Source organism: Carlito syrichta, unplaced genomic scaffold (genome assembly GCF_000164805.1).
Source record: "Carlito syrichta isolate Samal-C Ts95f unplaced genomic scaffold, Tarsius_syrichta-2.0.1 Scaffold309111, whole genome shotgun sequence".
Lineage (NCBI taxonomy): Eukaryota > Metazoa > Chordata > Mammalia > Primates > Tarsiidae > Carlito > Carlito syrichta.
The window spans coordinates 152033-170994 of NW_007253207.1; the positions used below are offsets into that span (position 1 = coordinate 152033).

Sequence of the window (18962 nt, forward strand, 5' to 3'; positions counted from 1 at the left end):
GGAACTCTTATCAAACAATGTGATCCCTTGCCTGATCTCTGCTGTTGGCGGGAAGTTAGAAACACAAATGACAATGTAAAAAGTTTGCCTAAGGATCGCAGCAGAGCACCATCTCTTCCCTGGCCTACTCGGTTTTCAGAATCAAGTTTACAAATGGCTATGCCTTTAAGAACCTTCCTCTAAGAAGCTTGTAAGGATGAGGATGGTTGTTTTCCAGGGAGGTGACTGGGAAAGGCAGGTCAGCCAGTTTGGGGTTTTTGTTTAGTTTTTCAGCTGAGCCCTGGCATAATCTGCAAGGTAGCAGTGAGACTATTGAGAACACCTTTTAGTTTTCGTTAACACAAGGAAAAAAAGAAGAGGGTCATCCCATGGGGAAGTAGCAATACAGGTATATTTTATTTCACATTTTATTAGTAGACAGATGGGCAGAAATAGACAAAATAAACCACTAAAGGGGAAGTCAACACAAAATGCATCAGATAATCTTTTCTCATAAGTTAAACTGAAGAAAAACATCTACAATTTCAGCTAAAACTATTAAAGTCAGGTATGTCCTGCTGGTTTCAGAATAGTTGAAAATTGCATCTCTGAATCTTTTTTAGTTGTAAATGTAAACCTTGTTTATCAGGATGGGAGAGGTGGAGAATTAACGTTCAGTGAGAACTACACATTTTTCCCTTCCAATCTCTTACTGTATATACCCCAAACATAAGGAAACCAGCAAATAAAGAAGCAAATAATTGCCAGGGCAGAGGAAAGAAGGAACTACAGAAATTGCGGCTAATAGAAAAGAACTCTGGAATGATGAGAAAGAAGAGGGAAAGACAGAGAGAAGCAACAACGGAATCATGATATTATACTTTCTCCACGCAGCCTAAAACACAGAACTGTGCATGAGGCCTTCGTGAGAATGAAAAGGAGTCTGAAAACGCAGGATTCTGAGTTCATGTCACACCAAGAATCACCACAACAAAGTTCTGGCTTGAGCCCGAGACCTCCACTCCCAAACAGAAGAAACTTATATTCTCAAGTATTTTTCCACAGGATGTGTTCTCAGGGACAGAGCTCTGGAACCAGCCTCTGGGTTTTAAAAGTCAGTCTAAACTATTAGAGTGACCTGCTAGCAAGTCAACATACCCTAGTCTTCTGGAACTGATTGTACTCATCAGAGGCAAACCCAGTCCTCAACAGCTACGCCCCAAAGGGCTGAAAGGTACGACCTCCACTTGGTGCTCTGGCTCCCTGAGTCAACGTGCAACAGGCCAACAGGACCCAATGGGACAGCTGAGCAGCACAGCACCTCCCACAATGTCAAGGTGCCTGGCCTGCGCTGGGAGTGAGATGCTTTAGCAGTAAGGGGAATTTGAAAGGCTTAATTTTAGGGCTCCAAGAGAGTAAGACCAAGCTACTGGCTGTAAACGTGGGGGGTAGGGGGGACGAAGTGGGAGGCTGTAGATCCGAGGACATTGTGAGCAGCTTTGGCTCCAGAAGCTTTGCAGGTTATCTGGAAGCTTTACTTATGAAGTGTGGGGAATAAAAAGGTAATTCCAGTACCCTTTTCTGAGTTTGTCAGTCTGAAGAGTGTTGTTACAGAGCTGCTCTGTTCCATGAGTCTGACTGGAATTGCTAGATTCAGGATGCAAGTAGCAGCCCTAGCCACACGGAGATTGCAGATTCTGGCACCAGGGCTCAACAGTGTCCCATAAGAACCATAGAATGTTGAACATTCCCAGTTCATACCAGACCAAGCTTTAGAGACCAGAAAGGGCTGCTGGGAATAGATAGCACATGTTTGGGAGAGTTTGAAGAGCGAATGAAAACCCTGAGATCAGAAAGGAAGGAGGAGCTAAGGAAATAAGCATCACCTACTCTGACCATCCTAGGATCCATCCTACCCATCCTTAATCTGCCCTTTGGTTCCTTCTGAGCTGTGATCTAAAGAAAAAGGAGTTGACACTAGAGCACAAGAATCTTAAGTAGGACTATAGGCAGTCCTTGCTGTATTTTCCTTCTGAAATTTGATTTTACGAGTTTCTCCCACTCTAAGAAGTCATGCCCTCCTTGAACTGGCTGACCTCTTAACGACCAAAAGTTACCTTCAGGTTATGAAGCCCCTGGATAGTGAAGGCTGCTGGGTCTCGATATTGATTGAAGCATCACATGATTGAGACCGGGGAAATCAAAGCTGTAGCAATTGCTTGGTAGGAGTATCTCCTCACCTTCCCTGGTCTGGAAACCCACAGTCAACTCCCTCAGCCCTGCCAGAAGAGACACACCTATAGGGAGCTCTGCACAATCTTGGCTTGCGTGCCACAGCCAAAGAACACTAAAAGGAGAACAAATCCAGATCACACCCACTAAAGAGAGCGGGAGCCGGTCACCCATGTCATGTCGCACACTCATCCACGTTTTTTGCTATCAGTAAAAGCAGCTCGATGAAAACCAAAATCTTAACACATGCACCTAGGATTAATACTGAGTAATTAAATTAAAAGTGGCTACTAAAAAACAAAAACAACCTCATAGTGAGAGTGTATCTTTGAGGGGGAGGCCATGAATATATGAAAGATGTTTCCCTCCCAACAGTGGTCACCAGTAGTTTTGACCTTTCCCCCCCAGCAGCATCAACCAACTTGGCATAGTGATTTTAAACTCTGTTCCCATCACTAAGAATCCACACACACTAGTCCCAGCTTCCCCACTTGCCCCATTCCCTGGGGGGGGGAAACAACAACCCTGCCTTTAAAATAAATAGCAACCGAGTGCTCAGTTCTATGTAAAGTATGAATATTTATTTCAGGCTTTCGATCCCAATCGATTTCAAAAAACAAAATCTGATTTCTCTCCTCAGAGTAGCTGAGGCCTCCACATTAGGATGATTTCACGGAGGCTGAAAGAGCACATTTCATCAGGCTTAGCACAAAGTCCCTGACGCCCACCATATCCCAGCCTTAGGAAGGGAAAGAAACAAAATTCACCATCATGGGGCAGAACAGATGCGCACACACTAATGTAAATGAGCAGCTAAACCTTGGCAAATTTGCTTTTTTTTTTTTAAGTTTGTTTTGTGGGATTTTTTCCATTTTCTTTTGCTACCCAGTATATGCAGCACTTGTGAACTCCCAACAGGTTCCCAGCTTTAAACACAAACATCTTGAAAGACTACTCTTCAAGAATCTAAAAACAGATCAAACGTGTTTTGCTGTGAACATTCTGTAGAGACGAAGTGAGGCGGCGGGAGTTTGGGTTGATTTGTTGTTTTTTTTTTTTAAAAAAGAATCAAAACAGTGATGGAAGGGTAAAGAATGCAAGAATTCAGACATTCTGTGGAGGGTTACTCTCTCTCCATTAAAGGTCCATAAAAAGGAGCAAACTGAGATCCATGAGGGGAGTCAGCAGGAGCTGTGTGTGTTTCCCCACCTGCTGTGAATAGGTTTTTGCTGAGGGGCCAATGCTAGGTCCCCACTTGCTCCCCTCCCTTCGGCCTCCGACGGCAGGGCAGTACAGGGGCACTGAAGGAGCACGTCACGACTCCTCGTTCCCAGAATCGTCATCATCGTAACAGTCGGCATCTTCCTCCTCTTCATCTTCATCATCAATGTCGTCGTCATACAAGTCGTCATAAAGCAAATCTGAGCTGTTGTCATTGGAAGGCACTTTAGTTTTGATGCAGTATTCCGCCAGGGTCGTGGGGACCTTCACTCCATCCTTTTCTGCTTCGGCCTTAGTGGCTGAAACCTGTTTCCTGAAGGGAGGGTGACACAAAAATCGTTTATGGTAAGTCTCTGTTTTGAGGATGAATTTATAATTGGCCTTAAATAATTAGGATTTCTTATGATTTCTACTTTCCAAACTTCAGGACTACCTAAAAGCATCTGACAGGTACTCCGTACTACAAGCAAATGCTTTCACCCCAGTCGGTATCATTCTGAAGGAAACTAATAATGATCTTTTAGAGGAGATACACTATTACACAAAGGGAGTGGAAAGCAGTGGACTACGAGCCAGAAATCACCTCAGAAATTTTTTTTCAGTCTTTGCACCACCATACTCATGCACCCCAGCATCTCTCATAGTAAAATCTTACCATAAAATCTCATTTATGGTAAAATCCAAATACCTTACACCAGATTCCAAAGTCTGGTATGATCCATTCTTGCAGGTTCTTACAGCCCAGTACTTTCTACAGTTTCAACACATTCAGGCCATCCTCTTTTTTAGTACCTTGAACACACCTAGTTGATGTTTTTCTGTCTGGACCAGTTGATCTTCCTCTGATCCACACATGCCTGGCTCCTCCTCTGTCACTCAAATATTGGCCTAAATATCACCTCAGAGGATGCCTGGCCTGACAACCAATTTAAAGTAGCCATCTAGACATTTTCACATTATCTTTTTATGGCCTTTCATTCATTCATTCTTCTGTGTCCTCTCAGTAGGATGTGAGCTTCATTAGAGCAGAAACCTTGTCTGTCTTCCTCACTTGTTTCCCCTGTGCTTAGAACACAGCCTGACACACAACAAGCGTGCAATAAGTATTGACTGTATCAATGAATGGAAGAGTAGTTTCCTTAATAATCACAACAATTTGAGTCATCAAGATTGGAGAAAACTGAACTTAAAGCACATCAGAATTTCTGATCTACCTTGTTGCAATTCTGCCTCTCCTGGGTGCTGTTGAGGCTTGACTCACAGTGCCGTGTCTTACACCCTGAGGCTTCTGAGCTTCAATCTCTTCACACTCTTAGCACTCCCCCTGGGACATCAAACTTGATCCCATGGTTTGAACTTCCATTTCCTTTATGCTGTTAGCTCAAATCGTCAGCCTGTACCTCACCTTTCTGCTGACCCTTAGACACTTACATAAAAACAAATGCCTTCTGGATGCCTCCTCCGTCTTGATGTTCCATAGGAACTCAACTCAGCAACACTACATTTGTCATTTTCTACCTCCACAGCCAGTTTTTCCCATTGTTCTTCTCAGCAGAGAATATCACTTCCTAAGTTATAAATCTCACTCCAAAGTGGCATTGTCACAACCCAGATATTTTTATATGTCTTCTCATCCTCATGGCCATCGCTTCAGTTTAGTCCATGTTGGTCCCCTGGACAATTGTGTTTTTTCAGTATTCAAATAGGCTCAACCTTTCCCTCCCTAAAGTCCTAAAATCCTTAAGTGATGCTGTATCACTTCTTGGATTGATTATCAGTGTCTCTTAAGACTTGATACTTCTCTTGCTTAATTTCCCAAAACTGTACTTCCAAAATCAGAATTTACATTCAAGCATTGTAAAACTCGTCTTGCAATTCCCTGTCATGCTGTTATACGCCTGTGTTTTAGCAAACATGCTTCTCTCTCAAAAGGTGTTTTTGTTTTTGTTTTTGTTTTGAGTAGGAGTCTCACTCTGTCGCTCAGGCTGGAGTATAGTGGCACACACACGGCCACCACAGCCTTGACTTGCTGGGCTCAGGTGATTCTTCTGCCTCAGCCTTCCAAGTAGCTGGAACCACAGGTGCGTGTCACCAGGTCCAGCTAATTTTTAAAAATTTATTGTAGAGATAAGGTCTCGCCAAGTTGCCCAGGCTGGTCTCAAACCCCTGAACTCGGGCACTCCTCTCACCTCTACCTCCCAAAGTGTTGAAATTACAGGCATGAGCCACCACGCTTGGCTCAGTAGGTTTCTTCCTTTTTTCAACCTGAACAATTCTTGGCTATGAGGAATTGTTACTCCTAGGAAATCCATTGCATTATATATTTCTTCCATGTATCTTGTTTAGGCTTCTGTGGTTGCAAGTATCATATTTTGTGGTCATTTATTCAGAAATGCTCGCCAAGTAATGTGTAAGCTACCTAAGGAGAGATACTGTCCTTAGTGACCTAGCAAAGTATCTGACACAAAGCTGATACATAATAATTTGGGGGGGGGTTGGAGTCTCACGCCCAGGCTGAAATGCAGTGGCGTGCTCACGGCCACCACAGCCTTGACCTGCTGTCAGGCAATCCTTCTACCTCAGTCTTCCAAGGAGTTGGAAACACAGGCACGCACCATCATGCTGGCTAATTTTTTGACTTATTGTGGAGATGAGGTCTCAACAAGTTACCCAGGCTGGGCTCAGACAATCCTCTCACCCCTACCTCCCAAATTGCTGGAATTACAGGCGTGAGGCATAATAAACATTGAAAATATGAAAGAATGAGATAAAGAGATCCCTAAACAAATTAGGAAATATAAAGACTAGAAGTACCTTGGGAATATGCATGTATTCTTCACTTACTAAATCCTACCTGTCCTTGAACATCAGGCTTTAATCCTGACTGTTTTGAGCAGCACTCCCATCCCTCAATCCTCAGTCCACTCCCGCTTCTTTACACTTCTATAGGTCTTTACTATATATACTAATTATCTTCAATTTTTGGTATGCATCAGTCTCCTGGGGGGACTGGTAAAAAAAAAAACAAAAAAAAACGTAATACAGATGCCCAGACTCTACCCTATAATCTCATTAAATAGCTATAGTTTAGGAAGGGTCTACAGGTGATCCCAATGGGCAGAAAACTGTAAGAAATGCTTGACTTATATGACTCAGCAGCCACATGATGTGTTTTCCCGGCATTGTTTTAATGTTTCATATCACATGGTATCATGCCAACGAGGTTTATACAGAGGGACTTTTATTTATATAAATTCCAGTGCTTACTAAAATCCTAAGCACAGAATGAACTGTACTTGGGAGCTCTATTTTAAAGATAAAAAATATAATATTAACAGGGGGGTTGAATTTATTGTAAAATTCTTGGGTAATATTATAAGAACCTGATGTCCTACTTGGGTTATGTTTGAGAGCTTTATTCCTTTTTACACAGATGGAGAAACTGAAGACCCAAAAAGTGAGCTGATAAATGGTTACATGAGGAGTGGCAGAGCTAGCAGAAGGTTCCGAGTCCCTGATTCTTAGTCTATGCCATATATTAGTGCTGCCGATAATGAGGCTGTCTAGAAGACTGCTGCTATGGTCAAACATCCCAATAAACTGCGGGGCTTCCTTAATTAAAATTTGGAAACAAAATTACTCTTCTGTACCTAGAATGTCTAGAATACCTTGGGTAATTGTGGTTGCTACATTTAAGAGACATGTTGAATGTATAGAAGAGGGTCCTAAAATGATGAACAGAGAGAGTTTGCAAACTTGACTAGTTAAGAACCTGGAAGTTCTGGTTCCTAGAAAATCAGATCTGCTGCAGCATTTCTTCTAGTGAGTGTTCTCTCAATAATGGCTAAGTTCATTAGGTTAGGGCAAAAAGCTCCTTCCACACTGTAAATTTAATTAAGGGCATTGTTCTGGAGTGGACAGGATATTTAAGTTTGATTTAAACCCTTAGTTTCAGAATACACTCTGACTTTACATAAAGACTTGAAGTAATCAAACTGATGACAACACACGGCACCTTACCTAATGATTTCAGCATATTCTTTGTCTTTTCCTTTACTGTCTCTCCATTTCCTGAACATAACTGAAGCATCCACATTGGCTGGGGAGAAGGTGTTGGGCTCATTAAGCAGTGAGATTACACTTAACAGGATAGTCCTAGAAACAGGAAAAAAAAAGGGGTCAGCTATAACTACCTATATTTATAGTAATCAAAAGTATTCTGCTTTTTAAGAAAATTCAGTCAGATTTTAATTTGTCTCTCCCTTAATGTTCTTTTGATACAATTTAATTTGAGATCTTAATGGAACAGAGATTGATGATAATAAAATTTTGTCTTCAATACTCAACTGGCTAGGCTAGAAAAAGGCTGCTAACTGGTAGACAAAGCAGAGGAAATCTGAGAGGCAGTGGTACAAGGCACAAAGAGGAACTCTTACAGAAGGCACTGGCTCAACTGGTTACATGTTCCAATCTACAAAAAGTAGATGTCTGGAAGCTTTCAAGTAAAGTATATTTTAAAAATTATGCATTAAGTGGAACAGGCAAAATAAAAAGCATATATGTATATATATTTGTTTGTTTTGAGACAGAGTCTTATTCTGTTGCCCAGGCTGAAGTGTAATTACAAAATCCTGGCTCACTGCAGCCTCAACGTCCCAGGCTCAGGCAATCCAACCAGATGGGACTACAGGCATGCACCACCACTCCCAGCTAATTTTTGGATTTTGTATAGAGATGATGTCTCCCTATGTTGCTTAGGCTGGTACTGAACTCCTGGACTCAAGTGATCCTCCTGCTTCAGCCTCCCAAAGTGCTGGAATTACAGATGTGAGCCAGTACACCCAGTTGCATGTAAAGTATTTAGCTTCAAGGCAACCTTCTCGGGAAAGCGTAAAAATAATGTTATTCTGTACATCCAGTTTTCGTTGTGGCCTCTCAGAAGATCTGAAAAAAGTGCTACATATAAATGCATTTCTTCTCCATATTTATAAGGGAAGGAGAAGCAGAATGGAGGAAAAGCAAAAGCCTTAACATGGAAGAACTAGTCTCTGAATAATATGTCATTATTCAAAAATGTTTACTAGCTACCTACTGTGTGCCAGAGGCACCAAGTGAGATGCTGAATGGACACTAGTGAGCAAGTTAGATGTCATCTCTCATTTCCCAGGGCTTATAAATCTAGTGAGAGATACAAACAGATGAAAGTTAGACATTACAAATAATCACAAGGAATAAAGTTTCTGTTAGAAAGCATGATAGGGTCCAAAAATGTTCCAAAGTATTCTTAGGGTTTTTTGCCTAAAAGCTACGTGCATGTGCCTTAGGACAAAAATGAGAGGAAATACTAAATTTCTCTACTCTTTCTCATTGATGCAGGGATATAGATTGTGGTTGTTGCAAAATAGCCTTTTGCTCCTGGCCCCAAGCAAAAAAATAAAAGAGGGAGAACTAGGCCATTAGATATGTGATTTAATTTTTTTTTTTTAGTTGGAGTCTCACTCTGTCGCCCAGACCAGAGTGCAGCGGCCGCTCCCAGCCACCGCAGCCTCGACCTGCTGGGCTCCGGCGATCCTTCCGCCTCAGCCTTCCAAGTAGCTGGAACTACAGGTGTGCGCTACCACGCCCAGCTAATTTTTTGATTTATAGTAGAGATGAGGTGTCTCGCCAAGTTGCCCAGGCAGGTCTCGAACCCGCAGGCTCAGGCAATTCACTCACCTCAGCCTCCCAAGGCGCGGGATTACAGGCTGAGCCACCGAGCCTGGCTTAATTTTTTTTTTTTTAACTCTTCCGTAAAAAGGGTGAAGATTTTTTGTTAGTTGATTATAAAAGATTATGACAGGCACTTTCAAATAAAACTTTCCTATGTAGTTAAAATCCATTTATCACACATGCTAACTTTCTATTACATTAAGAATAACTCCCTGTCCTAACCCAAGAGCTTTTTGTATTTTTTCAGTAATTACATTTTTTAAAGTCAAAGAACCTCATTATTGCCAGCAATGGAGAATGGACTGACAACATCCTAGGAGTGAAAGGATAACGTGTGTAGAAAACTACATAAGAGTTTTTCCAGAAGACGGCAAAAAAATTTGTTAGAAAGATAAGCAGGATAAGGGCAAAATATGGTGTAAGAGAAAAAAATAACATTAATCGTCTAGATCAGCACTGTCCAATAATTTGACAATGTTGATGATAACAACAGAAATGTGTAATCTATATTGTCCAGTACAATTTCCAGTAGTCATATATGGCTACTGTGTACTTTAAAATGTAGCTTGTGCAACTGAAGAACTTATTTTAATATATAATTTTTAAAATTTATTTATTTATGTATTTATTTCCGTTGGAGTGCAGTAGCACACTCATGGCCACCCAGCCTCAACCCACGGGGCTCAGGCAATCCTTCCACCTCAGTTTTCCAAGCTGGACTACAGGTGTGCACCACCATACCCAGATAATTTTTTGATTTATTGTAGAATGAGGTCTCACCAAGTTGCCTAGCCTGGTCTCTAACCCCTGGGCTCAGACAATTCACTTGCCTCCGCCTCCCAAAGTTCTGGGATTACAGGCGTGAGCCACCGCACCTGGCAAATTTTCTTTACTTAAAGAAATGTCTCACTGTGTTGCCCAAACTGAAGTAAAGTGGCTATTCACAGGCAGGACCATAGCACACTATAGCCTCAAACTTCTGGATTCAAGTGGTTTTCCTGCCTCAGCTTCCTGAGTAGCTAGGACTACGGGCATGCAAAGCTAATATTTAATTTTAATTTAAGTTTAAATAGCCAATGTAGTAGTGGCTATCATATTGGACAACACAAGTCTAGATGGATCTATTACCTGAATTAAGAAAAATTCTTCCACAAGTAGTTTCACTAAGTAGAATTTCTTACATCTTGTGTTTGTTATTAAAATAGTATACTGGGTAATATATTTTTTTTAAATGGTGAATCATCTGTTTCTATCAAAATGAGAAGTACCTCCTAACACCACACATTCCTTACTTTAAATCCAATATACTTTCAGAAGCATCTTAATATAGTGGACTAATAAGGCGGTCACTGTTAACCTTGTATGCTTTTATTTCCTTCCTTCATCTGGAAAGCAGAATCTTTTGGGGGTGTATGGGGAATTCATACCATTCAGTGGGTCAGATGGGGGCTAATCTTCTCCAACCATTGTGCCACACCCCTCTACAAATAACCTAGGTTAATCTTCTCCAACCATTGGGCCACACCCCTCTACAAAATAACCTATCTACCCACAGCAGTGGACATGAGACCAATGCCGGCCAAAGAGTTCCATCCATGTTGTTAGGGTAATGCATTTGGGAATATGTGTAGTATGACCTAACCTGGGCCAATCCAAAGCCTGGTGGAAACTATAATGGTTCTAAACTAACAGCAAAAAGGAAATTTATGTTTATCTTTGACTGGATGCATAACTGTGAGAATAAGGAAAGCCTAGGTCACTGGTCTCCTCAAAGAGGTGGGTGGGCAGACATTGGAACAGCCTGAGCCCCTGAACAATACCTTCTAGTTAAAGGAGTAGCTTCAGATTACCCCATCGTGATCTACAGATATAGTCATGCACTGCCTAACAATGTGTTGGTAAATGGAATGGGACAGTGGTTGCACAAGATTATAACACTGTCTTTTTACTGTATCTTTTATATGTTTAGATATACAAATACTTGTCATTGTGTTACAACTGCCTATGGTATTCAGTACAGTAACATGTTACACAGGTTTGTAGCCTAGGAGCAACAGGCTGCACCATGTAGACTGATGTAAGTATACTTTATGTTTGCATGATGAAATCACCTAATGGTACATTTCTCAGAAGGTATCCCTGCCATTAAGTGGTACATGACTGTACCATCCCTTTCATTTTCTATAGGTACCAAGACTGGAAAAGGCCAGGAAGCAATGTCATAGTTTAAATTGTCTACCACTTGTACCAAAATCATCTATTAATGACATTACACCTGTAACATGGTAAACAACTCTGTAAGGTTATTTTTAATCCTATTTTTATACAATGGAAAAACTGAGAAAAAATTATGGACTTCACAGCAACTTGGATGGAGTTGGAGACCATCATGCCAAGTGAGCTATCACAGAAACTAAGACCTGAATACTGCATGTTCTCACTCATAAGTGGGCCCTGAACACTAGTCACATCAGCACAGGGGAAGTATCAGCAGTCACAGGGCACTGCTGGGGGAAAGAGGGAAAAAGAAAGGTGAGGGGCATGTGACAACAAAAAGGGTGCCTGGTCCCCTACCAGGAGGAGCAAGGGCCAGCTAGAAGCCAAACTTCACCTGCATGCAGCCTACTTATGTAGTTAATCCTCACTTGGACCTCACAACTCTATAATTAAAAATAGATGGATAGATAGATAGATAATAAAGTGCCAAGATAATACTGCCAGAATATACAAAACAGCTACCTTTTTTTTTTGAGTTGGAGTCTCACTCTGTCGCCCAGACTGGAGTGCAGTGGCCGCTCCCAGCCACCGCAGCCTCGACCCGCTGGGCTCCGGCAATCCTTCCGCCTCAGCCTTCCAAGTAGCTGGAATTACAGGCGCGTGCTACCAAGCCCGGCTAATTTTTGATTTATTGTAGAGATGAGGCCTCACAAAGTTACCCAGGAGGGTCTCGGACCCGCGGGCTCAGGCAATCCACTCACCTCAGCCTCCCAAGGCATGGGATTACAGGCTGAGCCACTGAGCCCAGCTTCTCTTTTTTTTTGTTATTCTTTTCTTGTTTTTGTTATTAGTTTCATTAAGTGTTTCAAACACGTACTCATTTATTGTATTTTCTCAGGAGAAGAAAAAGGCAATTGAAAGGTTTGTTTTCTTTTTTGGTAGAGAAAAGGTCTCACTTTTTTATCCATGCTGGTCTGAAACTCCCAGGCTCAAGCAATCCTCTGACCTCGGTCCCTCAAAGTGCTAGGATTAGAGGTGTGAGCCAGTTCTCAGTTCCTTTAGAAAATAACTCTGCCGGTCTTGGTGGCTCAACCTGTAATCCTGGCACTTTGGGCAGCTGAGGCAAGTGAATTGCCTGAGCCTGTGGGTTCGAGACCAGTCTGGGCAACTTCGCGAGACCTCGACTCTACAATAAATAAAAAAAAATTAAGCAGGCATGGTAGTGTGTGCTGTAGTTCCGGCTATTTGGAAGGCTGCGGTGGAAGGATTGCCGGAGCCCAGCAGGTCGACTCTGAGGTGGCCGTGAGCATGCCAATGTGCTCTAGCCTGGGTGACAGAACGAGACTCTAACTCAAAAAAAATAAAAATAACTCCACTGCCCTTCTCTACTCTTTGGTCTAGATCGATCTGCTCTATCCAACGGTAGGTATGTTGAACGTGTATTACAGTGAAGAACACAGCCAATCTAGAAAAAATCTGGGATGAGAACGAGAGACAGAGTTCTCAGTGTCTCTGGCTTACTGCACAATTCCCATCATCATCATTCCAGGAGTTTTTAGAGACACTCCTAGACATAAATGTGCTCCCTCCTCCCCTCTTGATGCCATGACAAGGCAATATGGTAGGTCTTTTCAGGACAGGAGACGTGGGCCAAGACAGAAAAATGCTACAGAACAGCAAAAAGGATAGGCAAAAAGCCCCTCACTTGACAGGGTCGTCAGGTTCATATTTCAGATCCTTTTGCTGGCTTCAAAATTTTTCTCAGAGGTGATTTAGCTACCTTTTTTTGAGCACACAATATATTTGTGAACAATAAAAAAACCCAGAGAAAATGAAGACCAACACATCCTATATGTAATATATAAGCAAACAGCAAACCAACAAGTTGTGAAGTTCTGTAGAGCTGAGACATGTTTTAGAAGCATGCCTATAACCCTAGCTTTTAGGGAGGCTGAAGTGGGAGGACTGCTTGAGGCCAAGAGAATGAGACCAGCCTAGGCAACATAGCAAGTCCTCGTCTCAACAAAAAATTAAAAAATTAGCTGGGCATGGTGACATGCACCTGTAGTCCCCGCTATGGTCAAGGCGGAGGATTGCTTGAGTCATGAAGGTTGAGGCTGCAGTAAGCCCGTGATTGTAGCACTGTGTGACAGAGTGAGATCCCCCCAACTCAGACACACACACACACACACACACACACACACACACACACACACACACACACAAAGCTAGAGAAGCAGTTAAAGGAAATCAGAAATCAGGATTAGACAAAAATGACCCACTGGGTAATATTTGCCCATTTCTAACACACAGACAGCCCTTTCTTTATTAGTTACTATGTCACCACAAGCACAACTTTAGCAGGGCAGAAAACACCACAAATAAGACCTGGCTTAAGGCTCTGCCTGGAAATCAAGCAAGAAAAGTTCAGAATTTTGAAGGACTAAAAACTGGCAATTTCCCCAGTATATACATCCCTCCAGGCAGTAAGTGAGAGGCAGACACAGCCATTCTTTTTTTTGTTTTTTTTTTGGTTGTCACAAGTTTATTGGGAGCCCTGGGGGATGGGCCTCTCCCTGCCAGGGGAGGAGCTCACAGTTTCTTCAGCCACTCCAGGCTTGGGCCCTGGGGGCCCTGGGGGTCCTGTGGGTGGCTGGGCACGTCCGGCATGTTCCCATCGTCGCTGTTCCCATCGTCGCAGAGGGGCACTGGGTAGTTGTAGGGCGTAACCTTGTTGATCATGTCGGCATACTTGGTATAGGGGCTGAGTGGGGGCAAGATTATAGCGAGACCCACGACCATGAAGGACACGATCAGCACCGGCTCCTTGGCCCAGGCGTCCTTGAGGAAGGCGGCGAGTCTCGCGGCCATCTTGGTCTCGACGGCCCACAGCCATTCTTAAAAACATGTTTACCTCATTCTTTTTTTTTTTTTTTTTTTAAGTTGGAGTCTCACTCTTATTGCCCAGGCTGGAGTGCAATGCCATGCTCATGATCACCATGGCCTTGATATGCTGGGCTTAGGCGATTCTTCCGCCTCAGCCTTCCAAGTAGCTGGAACTATAGGTGTGCTAATTTTTTGATTTATTGTAGAGAAGAGGTCTCACCAAGTTGCCCAGGCTGGTCTCGAAGCCCCGGGCTCAGGCAATCCTCTCACCTCAGCCTCCCAAAGTGCTGGGATTACAGGCTTGAGCCACCACGCCCGGCCCTACCTCATTCTTTAAGCACATCACATGCACATCCATGTACACACACACACTGCCTGATTGATTTAGATGTTGGGTTTTATAAGCCTAGCATAACCTGATGAAGGTTGTTGTGTGGAGAAGTGAAACCCAGTTTCTGGAGCCAAAAATAAATCCCACATCCTGTTACTACCACCCTTACTGACTTTGGGTTGTACCCCAACCTTCCTGGATGTCCTGGGTCATTTTACTCTCTCTCATTCCCACTGTTTCAAAGGATGGACTACTACCACCAGATGAACCAGTTAAAACTGAGTCCTCATTACATGTTTCAACATGGGGGAGGGATTTAAAGAACACATCACAGCAAAGAGCCTTATGGCAGGGAAAACGGGGTGATTCATGGTAAAATATAGTAGTTTCAAGGATTCACATCTTACACTGTTTCTCTTCCTGCTGCTAAGGCAACTAACAAACACTAACAGTTCCTTCTGTGCAGTGTTGGATCTGCTGCTGACTGATGTCACTGAGAATACAAAGCACGAATGAGGGTCTCAGATTAAAATGCACGAAAATACAAAATCAGAACATTTTAGTTTAAAGTAGAAACATTTTTAAAATTTTTATTTATTTTAGAGAGAGAGTCTCACTCTGTTGTCTAGGTTGGAGTGCAGTGGCACAATCATAGCTTGCTAGAGCCTGTAACTTCTGGTTTCAAGCAGTCCTCCCATCTCAGCTTCTGAAGTTGCTGGGATTATAGGCATGAGCCACTGCACTCACCTCTAAAAAGTAAAAAAAAAAATTTTTTTTTTGAGTTGGAGTCTCACTCTGTCGTCTAGGCTGGAGTGCAGTGGCACACTCACAGCCACCGCAGCCTTGACCTCCTGAGCTCAGGTGATTCTTCTGCCTCAGGCTTCCACGTAGCTGGAACCACAGGCACGTGCCACCATGCCCGGCTAATTTTTTCATGTATTGTAGAGACAAGGTCTCACCAGGTTGCCCAGACTGGTCTCGAACCCCTAGACTCAGGCAATCCTCTTGCTTCTACCTCCCAAAGTGCTGGGATTACAGGTGCTAGCCACCACGCCTGGCAAAGTAAAAATTTTGAACATACACAAACACACATTTTTGCACAGAATAGAATTGGCAGGTTGAGGGCAGACCTAATGTGCAAGGGCACAAATAAAAAAAACCACACTGGCACAGAATAGAGTTTAAAAGAGCCCTAGGAAGTCGGACCACCGTGGTGGCTCATGCCTGTAATTCCAGCAGAGGTGAGAGGACTGCCTGGGTCCAGGGGGTCACGACCAGCCTGGGCAACACAGTGAGACCTCGTCTCTACAATAAATCAAAAAATTAGCTGGGCAGGGTGGCACATGCCTGTAGTTCCAGCTACTTGGAAGGCTAAAATGGAAGGATCGCCTGAGCCCAGCAAGTCGAGACTGCGATGGACATGAACATGCCACTGCACTCCAGCCAACAGAGTGACACTCCAACTCAAAAAATAAAAATAAATAAATAAATAAAAGAGCCCTAGGAACAGCAGGACAATAGCTGTCTCCCCTGATCTTGCCTACTTTGCCACCCAATGCTAGGGGTAATGTCCTTGGCTCTCTGCTCTTTCAGTGGGCTATAGAGAAGATGAGACAGGAAAATATCCTGCCCTGTTTCTGAAAGGAATCTTTTTATACCAAGCAATGGCCTCTTTGGACTGGGTTAATCCATTCGGTCCAAATGCTGGATCTTTTCATGTGGTAAAGAAAATACTAAGCATCCATCTTTCAATGTAAAGCAAATCCCCACCAAGACCACTTTACTATCCCAGAGCCTACAAATAGGTAGTTCTTGGGAAGGTGCCCCAGAGAAAGCAGCTGTGAACTCTAGCAAAGTCTGAGGGACAGCCCCCCTTCTCTCATCCTGAAGGGTCTCACTTGGTTCTAGACAAACCATGGATTAAGGTGCATTTTGTTTCTTCTACCAGAAAAAGTATGGTGGTGTGAACTAATAAAACACATAAGGCAGTGTCAGAGGTCCCTACCCTCTCAACTCCATTTTTTTGCCTACATAGAACTACCCAATTCAAGTAAGAAACACTCGCCACCCCCACCTCCAGCTCCACTAACTTAACCCTGGGCCTCTGGAAGTAGGAGGTCTGTGGATCTCTTCTTCCAAAAGAAGTGTATGTTGGCTTTCCCTAAGAGGCAGCAAACTACTGAGCTTTAATTAAACTAGTTGGCTTGTGCTTTGGATCCCTACAGTTCTAGCACTTTGTTCTTCGTTTTCACTTTGGCCAACTTTCCCTACTCACCAGGTCTTGTGATACAGACTGACTCAGGCTCCTGAAGGTAACTGGAGTCCCCTACTCTTATTCAGGTTACAAAAGTCTCATGTGCAACTTCATTTTATGAATATGTCCACTGAGGGGCAGAACAGCAGGTCTGAGGACAGGTGGTCATGGACAAGCGCTCCAAACGTGAATACGCAACCACTGTCAGATAACCAGTGCCTTGAAGTAGCGAAGACGCCGCAACAGGATACGCTGAACTCAATGCTATCCTCCTCTCCCCACCCCCCGCTATCGTGCTACAGCCTCTCATAAACTAGATGGGGAGCCCAGAACCCTTAACCAAACAGTTGCTGACCCTAGAGAGTTTAGTAAACAGGACAAGGGGAAGAAGGTTTTGTTTTCATTATATCTTACATCTTGCCTCTCAATATTTCAGTGCCATCCATGAAAGACCAGCGAGCAAATTTACTATCTTAAGAACCCTCCTGCCTCACAACAAATAACATGGAAGCAAAAAGGATAAGGAAAAGTACTCCACACCCACTCATCAGGTAGTGGTTTTCCGGACTTTCCCGTGGAGCTCCGAGTACCACCAGGTATTTCAGGCAGATGAGGTTCTAAAAAGCATAAAAAACACCCTATGGCCCCTATACACACCAAAAAGATCAACACATTGAAGAAATATTCAAGAATTACATGGAACTAAGTGACAAAAAGTCCAAGAAGGTAAAGAATGATTTCCAGGGCAAATACCTTGTCGAGCTGGGTGCGAAGATCTTAGATGCAATTCAGACAACTAGTTGTGGTTGTGAAGCCTCGAAATAAAGAAACATAAAAGCAAGGAGAGCCGTCCTGATTTTGAGTCTGGGGAATGCCCCCTAAATAGACGCTCCAGGGGCCTGAGGCCCCAGAGTGAGAGTAAAATGATGCTGCTGCCCAGAGTTCCAAAGCCGTTCCAGGTGGCGGGTTAATATGAAAGGAACCCTCCGCTGGCAAAGGACTGGGTGCTGAATGCGAAGTAGGCCCATCTTTTTTTTTTGGAGTTGGAGTTGGAGTTTTACTTCATCGCCCAGGCCAGAGTGCAGTGGCGTGCTCGTGGCCACCCCAGCATTGACCTGCTGGGCTCCTCAGGCGATCCTTCCGCCTCAGCCTTCCAAGTAGCCAGAACTACAGGCATGCAATACCACATCCGGCCAATTGTTCTGAATTACCATAGAGACAAGGTCTTGCCAAATTGACCAGGCTGTTCTCAAACCTGTGGGCTCAGGCAATCCCCTCACCGTGGCCTCCCAAAGTGCTGAGATTATAGGCTTGAGTCACTGCCCCCAGCAGGCCCATCTTAATATTTTAAGCTGAGATAAGGAAAATGATACAGTGTGTATATATTTAATGTAAGAGAAGTAAAGGATAGCTATCTTGAATTCCCATGGGTAGTGGCAATAGATAGATATTCCAGCCAAGCAGCGCAATAATACAGTAAGAAAAATCTTGTTTAGGGCTTTATCTGAGGAAAAAAAGAGGTTTGTTTTCTCAAAGAGGGAAGCGGTATAAGCACTTAATTCAACATTCAACCTCTAAAGACAAGAATCACCAGTATCTTAAAGTCTAGGGTTACTACTAGTCCTGAAAAACAAGCACCGGAATCATACAATCCAGTATTTTTTCTGTCAGCAGAAATCAGCATTTCCTGGCCAAATTCTTCAACAAATCTTTTTAAATACTTTAAAAAACCTTTTATGGCTTAGCGCGGTGGCTCATAGCTGTAATCCCAGTACTTTGGGAGGCTGAGGTGGGAAGACTGCTTGAGCCCAGGAGTTCAAGACTAACCTAGGCAACATGGCAAGACCTTATCTCTACAAAAAGTTCAAAAATTAGCCAGGCAAGGCGGCACATACCTGTAGTCCCAGCTACTTGGGAGACTAAGGCAGAAATATCACCTGAGCCCAGGAGGTTGAGGCTGTGGTGAGCCACGATCATGCAACTGCACTCCAGCCTGGACAACAGATTAAGACTTCAACTCAAAAAAAAAAAAAAAAAAAAAAAACCGGGCTTGGTGGCTCAGCCTGTAATCCGGCATTTTGGGAGGCTGAGGTGAGTGGATTGCCTAAGCCTGCGGGTTCGAGACCCGCCTGG

At 43.3% G+C, this 18962-nt stretch overlaps 1 protein-coding gene and 1 pseudogene across 1 annotated transcript in view; both read right to left on the bottom strand.

Annotated features, from left to right (window-relative positions):
* Nucleotides 1-372: 372 nt before the first annotated feature.
* The window catches only part of LOC103269214 (ubiquitin-conjugating enzyme E2 R2), a 27368-nt gene continuing 8778 nt past the window's right edge, over nt 373-18962 (bottom strand). The window contains exons 2-3 of the mRNA XM_008066798.2: nt 7453-7587; nt 373-3745 (exon numbers count right to left, since the gene is read on the bottom strand). Coding sequence (XP_008064989.2) covers nt 3526-3745; nt 7453-7511 — 279 coding nt within the window. The 5' untranslated portion in view covers nt 7512-7587 and the 3' untranslated portion in view covers nt 373-3525. The remainder of the gene's footprint in view (nt 3746-7452; nt 7588-18962) is intronic.
* Nucleotides 13881-14229, bottom strand: LOC110596432 (annotated as a pseudogene).